Raw genomic sequence first — 11232 nt, forward strand, 5'->3', positions numbered from 1 at the left:
CCTCCGGGAAGAACCTACTCATACGGTTTCTCGTTAAGTGGGCTCTATGTACCACTTTTAGTTGCGTCAGGCTGAGCCTTGCGCACGTGGAGGTGGAGTTGACCCTATGCAGTGCTTCGCTCCAGAGTCCCCACCCTATCTCCATCCCCAGGTCGTCCTCCCATTTCCTCCTTGTTGCGTCCAGTACGGTGTCGTCCCTATCTACCAGTCGGTCATATATGTCACTACAGTTCCCTTTCTGTAGGATACTTGCGTCCAGTAGGTCTTCCAGTAGTGTCTGTCGTGGCGGTTGTGGGTATGTCCTTGTCTCCTTTCGTAGGAAGTTTTTGAGCTGCAGGTACCGTAGCTCGTTCCCCCCAGCTAGCTGAAATTTCTCTGTCAGTTCGTCCAGTGTTGCGATAAGTCGCCTCTTCTAAACTCTAGTGGATACAAGCCTAGCCTATCCAAACGGTCTTCATTAGACTACCCACCCATTGGAGGCATTAGTCTGGGAGAACCTCACTGAACCGATTCCAATGCACTTAAATTCTTCTCCATTAGCTGACTGTTCTCAATCTTTAAGACTACCATTCCCATTAAAACCATATGGAATTAATGAGAGAGAAAACCAACCCAAAAGGTGAACAAGATCTGCCCGAGCTTCTGCTGCTGAATGTTAACCGGGGAGGGGACGGACACACACACCAGTTGAAGAGACTTGCCACAGACTCCCAAGTACTTATTGCCACTCCGCTCTATCCACAGGTACCAATGCTCAGAGGAGATCCTAACCATTGCAGCCATGCTGTCGGTCAACAATGCCATTTTCTACCGACCCAAAGACAAGGTGGTGCATGCGGACAACGCTCGCATGAACTTCTTCCTGCCGGGTGGTGACCACCTGGTGCTTCTAAATGTCTACACACAGGTGATGGAGCACCCAACTCTCAGTACTGTGCGAATCTCCCTGTATTCCGGAGCTGTGTAACTCTCTCTGCATTCAGGGACTGTGTGAATCTCCCTGTATTCAGGGACTGTGTAACTCTCCCTGCATTCAGGGACTGTGTGAATCTCCCTGTATTCAGGGACTGTGTAACTCTCCCTGCATTCAGGGACTGTGTAACTCTCCCTGCATTCAGGGACTGTGTAACTCTCCCTGCATTCAGGGACTGTGTAACTCTCTCTGCATTCAGGGACTGTGTAACTCTCCCTGCATTCAGGGACTGTGTAACTCTCTCTGCATTCAGGGACTGTGTGAATCTCCCTGCATTCAGGGACTGTGTAACTCTCCCTGTATTCAGGGACTGTGTAACACTCTCTGCATTCAGGGACTGTGTGAATCTCCCTGTATTCAGGGACTGTGTAACACTCTCTGCATTCAGGGACTGTGTGAATCTCCCTGTATTCAGGGACTGTGTAACACTCTCTGCATTCAGGGACTGTGTAACTCTCTCTGTATTCAGGGACTGTGTAACACTCTCTGCATTCAGGGACTGTGTAACTCTCTCTGTATTCAGGGACTGTGTAACTCTCTCTGTATTCAGGGACTGTGCGAATCTCCCTGTATACAGGAGCTGTTTAACTCTCTCCGTATTCAGGGACTGTGTAACTCTCCCTGCATTCAGGGACTGTGTAACTCTCTCTGTATTCAGGGACTGTGTAACTCTCTCTGTATTCAGGGTCTGTGTAACTCTCTCTGTATTCAGGGACTGTGTAACTCTCTCCGTATTCAGGGACTGTGTAACTCTCCCTGCATTCAGGGACTGTGTAACTCTCTCTGTATTCAGGGACTGTGTAACTCTCTCCGTATTCAGGGACTGTGTAACTCTCCCTGCATTCAGGGACTGTGTAACTCTCTCTGCATTCAGGGACTGTGTAACTCTCTCTGTATTCAGGGACTGTGTAACTCTCTCTGTATTCAGGGACTGTGTAACTCTGTATTCAGGGACTGTGTAACTCTCTCTGTATTCAGGGACTGTGTAACTCTCTGTATTCAGGGACTGTGTAACTCTCTCTGTATTCAGGGACTGTATAACTCTCCCCGCATTCAGGGACTGTGTAACTCTCTCTGTATTCAGGGACTGTGTAACTCTCTCTACATTCAGGAGCTGTTTAACTCTCCCTGCATTCAGGGACTGTGTAACTCTCCCTGCATTCAGGGACTGTGTAACTCTCTCTGCATTCAGGGACTGTGTAACTCTCTCTGCATTCAGGGACTGTGTAACTCTCCTTCCATTCAGGGACTGTGTAACACTCTGCATTCAGGGACTGTGTAACACTCTCTGCATTCAGGGACTGTGTAACTCTCTCTGCATTTGGGGACTGTGTAACTCTCTGCATTCAGGGTCTGTGTAACTCTCTGCATTCAGGGACTGTGTAACACTCTGCATTCAGGGTCTGTGTAACTCTCTGCATTCAGGGACTGTGTAACTCTCTCTGTATTCAGGGACTGTGTAACTCTGCATTCAGCGACTGTGTAACTCTGTCTTCAGGGACTGTGTAACACTCTGCATTCAGGGAACGCGTTACTCTGTATTCAGGGACTGTGTAACTCTCTCTGCATTCAGGGACTGTGTAATTCTCTGTATTCAGGGACTGTGTAACTCTCTGCATTCAGGGACTGTGTAATTCTCTGTATTCAGGGACTGTGTAACTCTCTGCATTCAGGGATTGTGTAACTCTCTCTGCATTCAGGGACTGTGTAACTTTCTCTGCATTCAAGGACTGTAACTCTGCATTCAGGGACTGTGTAACTCTGTCTGCATTCAGGGACTGTGTAACTCTCTGCATTCAGGGTCTGTGTAACACTCTGTATTCAGGGACTGTAACTCTCTCTGCATTTGGGGACTGTGTAACTCTCTGCATTCAGGGACTGTGTAACACTCTGTATTCAGGGACTGTGTAACTCTCTCTGCATTTGGGGACTGTGTAACTCTCTGCATTCAGGGACTGTGTAACTCTGCATTCAGCGACTGTGTAACTCTCTCTGTATTCAGGGACTGTGTAACTCTGCATTCAGCGACTGTGTAACTCTGCATTCAGGGACTGTGTAACTCTCTCTGCATTCAGGGACTGTGTAACTCTCTGTATTCAGGGACTGTGTAACTCTCTCAGTATTCAGGGACTTTAACTTTCTCTGTATTCAGGGACTGTGTAATTCTCTCTGTATTCAGGGACTGTGTAAGTCTTTGTTCAGGGGATTGTGTAACACTCTGTATTATTGGACTGTGTAACTCTCCCTGTGTTATGGGATTGTGTAACCCTCGGTATTCAGGGTTTGTCTAACTCCCTTTTAGGGACTGCGTAAATCTCCCTGTATTGGGGGACTGTGTAAATCTGTTTATATTCTGGAGTTGTGTAAACCTTTCATTCCCTCCTCCCCCCCCCCCCCACCCCCCACACACACTGCAGTGGGTTGAAAGCGCCTATTCAACACAGTGGTGTTACGAGAACTTCATTCAGTTTCGTTCCATGCGGAGAGCCCGGGATGTCCGTGAGCAGCTCGAAGGTCTGATGGAGAGGATTGAGGTAGAGATGAAATCGTCTGCTGGCGATAACATCCTTATCCGCAAGGTGAGTGTGTGGATTAGAAGCTGTAGCTGACTGGAGCTCAGGACCTCGCTGTAAGTAGCTGGGCTAGCGCAGTAGCAGCACCCATGATCAGAGTTGGGGGGTAGAGTCTGAAATGTGAGAGTAAAAGAGACTATTCAGCCATTCAATGCGCTCAATTAGTGGGGCTGATTGGATAGATCCACCAAAAGGCCGGTGTTAAGATTCCAGACAAGAATTTGTAAAATTCTGCGCAAAGGATACTTCGTCACAGGAGTGATAACACTGACTAATAAATATCTTTTATGTTAAAACAAACTAATTTAAACACTGAACAAATCACATTTGCAACAACAAAGTAACAGAATTTACGTTTAACAGTTCCAAACTAAAAGGAAAAAGTTTACCTTGCTCCCGACACCTGCAGTTATATTTATGCATATTCCAATTAAGCAACCCAATGTAGTTCAAAGATCACTTATAAATACAGTTTCTCTTTGCAAACACCTTAGAACAGTATAAGTACGTAGGGCCGAATGGCCTCTTTCTATGCTATACAATTTCACCACCGCAGACTGTTTCATGTTGATTTCAATAAACATGGCCACTCATGGACGAGGAGAAGCGAGGTTAGCTGACCCTTAAAATTAGCTGATCTGCGCAGTGGGCTCCCAGTGATGACACCTGGGAGGACAATGTGTTTGGGAGGACAATGTGTCTTTGTGGGATTTGGAAGTTTGCGCAGTGTTCTCACGTACAGCTCTTCTCCCCTTTCTCTGAAGACCATCACCGCCGGTTTCTTCTACCACACGGCCCGCCTCACCCGAACCGGCTACAAGACAGTCAAACACCAACAGGCGGTCTATATTCACCCAAACAGCAGCCTATTCGAGGAACAGCCCCGATGGCTCATCTACCACGAGCTTGTCTTCACCACGAAGGAGTTTATGAGACAGGTACTTTTCCCCCCACCCTCTCCTCTCCACCCCCCCCCCCCCCACACACAAAGACACACTCTCTCTCGTTCTCGGTCCCTCTCTCGTTCTCGGTCCCTCTCTATCGGACCCTCCCTCTCGGACCCTCCCTCTCGGTCCCCCTCTGCTCGGTCCCTCTCTCTCGGTCCCTCTCTCTCGGTCCCTCTCTCTCGGTCCCTCTCTCTCGGACCCTCTCTCTCGGTCCCTCTCTCTCGGACCCTCTCTCTCGGTCCCTCCCTCTCGGTCCCTCTCTCTCGGACCCTCGCTCTCAGTCCCTCTCTCTCGGTCCCTCTCTCTCGGTCCCTCTCTCTCGGACCCTCTCTCTCGTTCCCTCCCTCTCAGTCCCTCTCTCTCGGACCCTCTCTCTCGCTCTCTCTCGGTCCCTCTCTCTCGGTCCCTCCCTCTCGGTCCCTCTCTCTCGGACCCTCTCTCTCGCTCCCTCGGACCCTCGCGCTCGGACCCTCTCTCTCGGTCCCTCTCTCTCGGTCCCTTCCTCTCGGTCCCTCACTCTCGGTCCCTCACTCTCGGTCCCTCTCTCTCGGTCCCTCTCTCTCGGTCCCTCTCTCTCGGTCCCTCTCTCTCGGTCCCTCTCTCTCGGTCCCTCCCTCTCGGTCCCTCTCTCTCGGTCCCTCTCTCTCGGTCCCTCGCTCTCGGTCCCGCGCTCTCGGTCCCTCCCTCTCGGTCCCTCCCTCTCGGTCCCTCTCTCTCGGTCCCTCGCTCTCGGTCCCTCGCTCTCGGTCCCTCCCTTTCGGTCCCTCCCTCTGGGACCCTCTCTCTCGGACCCTCTCTCTCGGACCCTCTCTCTCGGACCCTCTCTCGGTCCCTCTCTCTCGGACCCTCGCTCGGACCCTCCCTCTCGGACCCTCCCTCTCGGACCCTCTCTCGGTCCCTCTCTCTCGGTCCCTCGCTCTCGGACCCTTGCTCTCGGACCCTCGCTCTCGGACCCTCTCTCTCGGTCCCTCCCTCTCGGTCCCTCTCTCTCGTTCCCTCCCTCTCGGTCCCACTCTCTCGCTCCCTCTCGGACCCTCGCTCTCGGACCCTCTCTCTCGGACCCTCTCTCTCGGACCCTCTCTCTCGGACCCTCTCTCTCGGTCCCGCTCTCTCGGTCCCTCTCTCTCGGTCCCTCCCTCTCGGACCCTCTCTCTCTGTCCCTCTTTCACGGACCCTCTATCTCTGTCCCTCTCTCTCGGACCCTCCCTCTCGGACCCTCGCTCTCGGACCCTCGCTCTCGGACCCTCGCTCTCGGACCCTCTCTTTCGGACCCTCTCTCGTTCCCTCTCTCTCGGACCCTCCCTCTCGGTCCCTCTCTCTCGATCCCTCTCTCGGTCCCTCTCTCTCGGTCCCTCTCTCTCGGTCCTTCTCTCTCGGTCCCTCTCTCTCGGACCCTCTCTCTCGGTCCCTCTCTCTCGGTCCCTCTCTCTCGGACCCTCTCTCTCGGTCCCTCCCTCTCGGTCCCTCTCTCTCGGACCCTCGCTCTCAGTCCCTCTCTCTCGGTCCCTCTCTCTCGGTCCCTCTCTCTCGGACCCTCTCTCTCGTTCCCTCCCTCTCAGTCCCTCTCTCTCGGACTCTCTCGCTCCCTCTCTCTCGGTCCCTCTCTCTCGGTCCCTCTCTCTCGGTCCCTCCCTCTCGGTCCCTCTCTCTCGGACCCTCTCTCTCGCTCCCTCGGACCCTCGCGCTCGGACCCTCTCTCTCGGTCCCTCTCTCTCGGTCCCTTCCTCTCGGTCCCTCACTCTCGGTCCCTCTCTCTCGGTCCCTCTCTCTCGGTCCCTCCCTCTCGGTCTCTCTCTCTCGGTCCCTCGCTCTCGGTCCCGCGCTCTCGGTCCCTCCCTCTCGGTCCCTCCCTCTCGGTCCCTCCCTCTCGGTCCCTCTCTCTCGGTCCCTCGCTCTCGGTCCCTCGCTCTCGGTCCCTCGCTCTCGGTCCCTCCCTCTCGGTCCCTCCCTTTCGGTCCCTCCCTCTGGGACCCTCTCTCTCGGACCCTCTCTCTCGGACCCTCTCTCGGTCCCTCTCTCTCGGACCCTCGCTCGGACCCTCCCTCTCGGACCCTCCCTCGGTCCCTCTCTCTCGGACCCTCGCTCTCGGACCCTCGCTCTCGGACCCTCGCTCTCGGACCCTCTCTCTCGGACCCTCTCTCTCGGTCCCTCCCTCTCGGTCCCTCTCTCTCGTTCCCTCCCTCTCGGTCCCACTCTCTCGCTCCCTCTCGGACCCTCGCTCTCGGACCCTCTCCCTCGGTCCCTCTCTCTCGGTCCCTCCCTCTCGGACCCTCTCTCTCTGTCCCTCTTTCACGGACCCTCTATCTCTGTCCCTCTCTCTCGGACCCTCGCTCTCGGACCCTCGCTCTCGGACCCTCGCTCTCGGACCCTCTCTTTCGGACCCTCTCTCGGTCCCTCTCTCTCGGACCCTCCCTCTCGGACCCTCCCTCTCGGACCCTCCCTCTCGGACCCTCCCTCTCGGACCCTCCCTCTCGGACCCTCTCTCTCGGACCTTCTCTCTCGGTCCCTCGCTCTCGGTCCCGCGCTCTCGGTCCCTCCCTTTCGGTCCCTCCCTCTGGGACCCTCTCTCTCGGACCCTCTCTCTCAGACCCTCTCTCTCGGACCCTCTCTCGGTCCCTCTCTCTCGGACCCTCGCTCTCGGACCCTCGCTCTCGGACCCTCGCTCTCGGACCCTCTCTCTCGGACCCTCGCTCTCGGACCCTCTCTCTCGGACCCTCTCTCTCGGACCCTCTCTCTCGGTCCCTCTCTCTCGTTCCCTCCCTCTCGGTCCCTCTCTCTCGTTCCCTCCCTCTCGGTCCCTCTCTCGCTCCCTCTCGGACCCTCGCTCTCGGACCCTCTCTCGGACCCTCTCTCTCGGTCCCTCTCTCTCGGTCCCTCTCTCTCGGTCCCTCTCTCTCGGTCCCTCCCTCTTGGACCCTCTCTCTCTGTCCCTCTCTCACGGACCCTCTCTCTCTGTCCCTCCCTCTGGGACCCTCCCTCTGGGACCCTCCCTCTCGGACCCTCGCTCTCGGACCCTCGCTCTCGGACCCTCGCTCTCGGACCCTCGCTCTCGGACCCTCTCTTCCGGACCCTCTTTCGGTCCCTCCCTCTCGGACCCTCCCTCTCGGACTCTCCCTCTCGGACCCTCTCTCGGTCCCTCTCTCTCGGATCCTCTCTCTCGGTCCCTCCCTCTCGGACCCTCATCTCTCTCTCTCTCGGACCCTCTCTCTCTCTCTCTCTCTCGGACCCTCCCTCTCTCTCTCTCTCTCTCTCTCTCTCTCTCTCGGACCCTCTCTCTCTCTCTTGGACCCTCTCTCTCGGTCCCTATCTCTCTCTCGGACCCTCACTCTCGGTCCCTCTCTCTCGGTCCCGCTCTCTCGGACCCTCCCTCTCGGACCCTCCCTCTCGGACCCTCCCTCTCGGACCCTCCCTCTCGGACCCTCCCTCTCGACCCTCCCTCTCGGACCCTCCCTCTCGGACCCTCCCTCTCGGACCATCCCTCTCGGTCCCTCTCTCTCGGTCCCTCTCTCTCGGTCCCTCTTTCTCGGTCCCTCTCTCTCGGACCCCCTCTCTCGGTCCCTCCCTCTCGGACCCTCTCTCTCGGTCCCTCTCTCTCGGTCCCTCTCTCTCGGACCCTCTCTCTCGGTCCCTCTCTCTCGGTCTCCCTCCCTCGGTCCCCCTCCCTCGGACCTTCCCTCTCGGACCCTCCCTCTCGGACCCTCCCTCTCGGACCCTCCCTCTCGGACCCTTCCTCTCGGACCCTCCCTCTCGGACCCTCCCTCTCGGACCCTCCCTCTCGCACCCTCCCTCTCGGACCCTCTCGCTCGGTCCCTCGCTCTCGGTCCCTCTCTCTCTCAGTCTCTCACTCGCTCTCTCTCCCGCGCTCTCGTGCCCGTGCACTCGTGCCTGCTCTCCCACGCCCGCTCTCCCACTCTCTATGGTTACCCACCCCCTCCATGGGAGTGCAGCTGACTTTGGTATCTCATTCTGAATATCCCGGTGTAAACCCAGCTCAGTGAGAGGCGGCAACTATGCACCTTTGGAGGGCATCACCAGCTGAGCCTGTCATTCCTAGCTCACCCCCACACGCACCGAGGTAACCAGAGAAGGATGAAGGGTTTGGGGGGAGGGGGGTGGAGAGACGGTTTCAAAATAAGGCGTCTCCTAATTAAGATGGAGGGGAGGAGGAATTTTGTCTCTGAGGGTGGTTGGTCTGTGGGTTCTCTCCCCCAGAGAGCAGTGCCGGGTTATTGAATATATTCAAGGCTGAGTTACAGATTTTTGATTGACAAGGGGCTCGGGCACCACTACGGTAGCATAGTGGTTAGCACTGTGGCTTCACAGCTCCAGGGTCCCAGGTGCGATTCCCCGCTGGGTCACTGTCTGTGCGGAGTCTGCACGTTCTCCCCGTGTCTGCGTGGGTTTCCTCCGGGCGTTCCGGTTTCCTCCCACAGTCCAAAGATGTGCAGGAGAGGTGGATTGGCCATGATAAATTGTCTTTAGCGACCAAAAAGGTAAGGAGGGGTTGTTGGGTTACGGGAATAGGGTGGAGGTGAGGGCTTAAATGGGTTGGTGCAGACTCGATGGGCCGAATGGCCTCCTTCTGCACTGTATGTTCTATTAGAAAAAAGGGGGATTAAGGGTTTTGGGGGGTGGGGGACAGGCAGCAAAGCGGAATTGGTGCCACAATCAGACCAGCCATGATCCTATTGATTGACGGAGCAGACTAAAAGGGGAAAATGGCCTACTCCTGCTCCTATTTCTTTATGTTCCCACAACAGCAAAAGACTGTTTAGCCCAGCCAGCCAGAAAATACATGTTTTTTAAGACATTGGGGGAGTAGAGTGGCACAGCGGAAGCGTGCTGGGCCCATAACCCAGAAGTCGATGGATTATAACCATCCTCTGCTATTTATACTCTCACTCACACCAAAATTTAAACGTGTCGCTACCACCCAGCAGCACATCTGCCTTTTATGACATTGGTCGAGGCGAATTAATGTACCCGGGAGAAATCACCCCAATCCTCTTCAAAGTGGTGGCCACGTTGGGGTCTTTTACAGCCAACCTGAGAGGGCAGAAAGGGCTCTCCGTTTAATGTCTCTTCCGCAAAGGCGGAAGTACTGGCAGTGCAGCAATCCCTCAGCACCGCACTGGGAGCGTCGGCTAGGCTTTTATATTTCACCGGAGGGGATCCTGAACCCACAGCATTCTGACTCGGTCCAAGAGGTTTGCACTGTCCAGGCGGGGAGTTTCGGGTAGTGCTCAGTTTGGGAATACTGCGTCGCCCACCCTGTCCAGGGCTGGCATCCGTGTCGGGTAGTGCTCAGTTTGGGAATACTGCATCGCCCACCCTGTCCAGGGCTGGCATCCTGTCTGATAGCAGACTTGCGAATGGGATTGGGTTTCCTCATCCTATTGATGGGGCCTGATGATGGTCTTGCCGCCTTCTCAGTTTTGTAATGAGTATGTTTCCATTGCCACCTCCTCTCCGAGTGTGCCACCTTCTCGATCTCTGTGGCGGGTACCTTTAAACTCTGTGCTGCCGTCTCAAACCTGCCCTTCTGTCCCAGGTGATCGAGATCGACAGCGGATGGTTGTTGGAGGTCGCCCCACACTACTACAAGTCCAAAGAGCTGCAGGACGCGGCAAGCAAGAAGATGCCCAAGAAGGTGGGGAAGGCCCGGGAGGAGCTGGGTTGAGGGCAGGCGACGGCGGTCCGCGGGGATCAAACGTGAGCCGTTTGCCTGTCCAGTCTTGGCATCCCCCACCCCCCTCTCCCAGGGCAATTCCACCTCCCCCTCTGACCAGTGTCACTGCTCCTGAGTGTTCGTTACGTACAGATGAATATCGTGTGGATCACAACCTCGAATACGGTTCCGCCGGCGTTCCCGGGATTGCATTTGACGCCCAGGTCGGATGGAATTCTCGTCGCTGTGAGGAATCTGCCACGCTCCAGCCGGCGACAGCTCAGGGCTAGGCCGAGAAGGCCCATGACCGACGGTCACTCCCACCATACCCAGGCAGGTTTGGCTTCATGCCGCGATCACAGTGACCAATCGCAGCCTTGTCTAAATAAACAAGCGGGGAAAGTTACCGTTTTAAAAGCTCGGTTGTTTATGGAGCCGGAGCCAGGAGCAGCTGCCACAGAGCTTGACTCAGTTGCAACCTGCAGCAGTGCCTGATTCACTCAGGACTCATTCACTTTTGTATATGTGTAGCACAGGATGGCTGTGCCAGCCTAGAGCTGCCCATTATTGAGGGTTCAAATAAAGTTTGGCATTTGTATGTAAAAGAAAACCGTTGGTCTTCCTGCTAAAGCTTCTGCCTTTCATTTGTTATTATTTACAACCTGTGTAGAATATGTGCAATAGGTTCTCCTAATGCTCCAATTGGTTGCTTCACTCATTAGCCTCTTCTCAGTGTGTCATAGATCATAGAATTTACAGTGCAGAAGGAGGCCATTCGGCCCATCAAGTCTGCACTGGGCCCTTCGAAAGAGCACCCTACTTACGGGGCAATTTAGCGTGGCCAATCCACCTAACCTGCACGTCTTTGGACTGCGGGAGGAAACCGGAGCACCCGGAGGAAACCCACACAGACACAGGGGAAAACGTACAAACTCCACACAGTCACCCGAGGCCAGAATTGAACCCGGATCCCTAGTGCTGTGAGGCAGCAGTGCTAGCCACTGTGCCACCGTGCCGCCACGTGTCTCAGTGAGGATGGAGTGTTCTGGTCATTTCATTCCCTCAGGAGCC

At 55.5% G+C, this 11232-nt stretch overlaps 1 protein-coding gene across 2 annotated transcripts in view; it reads left to right on the plus strand.

Annotated features, from left to right (window-relative positions):
* The window catches only part of LOC119976019 (pre-mRNA-splicing factor ATP-dependent RNA helicase DHX16-like), a 52275-nt gene extending 41270 nt beyond the window's left edge, over window positions 1-11005 (plus strand). For both annotated transcript variants that reach the window (XM_038816088.1, XM_038816087.1), the window contains exons 18-21: window positions 745-907; window positions 3391-3552; window positions 4311-4484; window positions 10045-11005. In XM_038816088.1, the coding sequence (XP_038672016.1) occupies window positions 745-907; window positions 3391-3552; window positions 4311-4484; window positions 10045-10173 (628 nt within the window). In that variant the 3' untranslated portion in view covers window positions 10174-11005. The remainder of the gene's footprint in view (window positions 1-744; window positions 908-3390; window positions 3553-4310; window positions 4485-10044) is intronic.
* The last annotated feature ends 227 nt before the right edge of the window (window positions 11006-11232 follow it).

This window comes from Scyliorhinus canicula, chromosome 13, assembly GCF_902713615.1.
Source record: "Scyliorhinus canicula chromosome 13, sScyCan1.1, whole genome shotgun sequence".
NCBI classification, from domain to species: domain Eukaryota; kingdom Metazoa; phylum Chordata; class Chondrichthyes; order Carcharhiniformes; family Scyliorhinidae; genus Scyliorhinus; species Scyliorhinus canicula.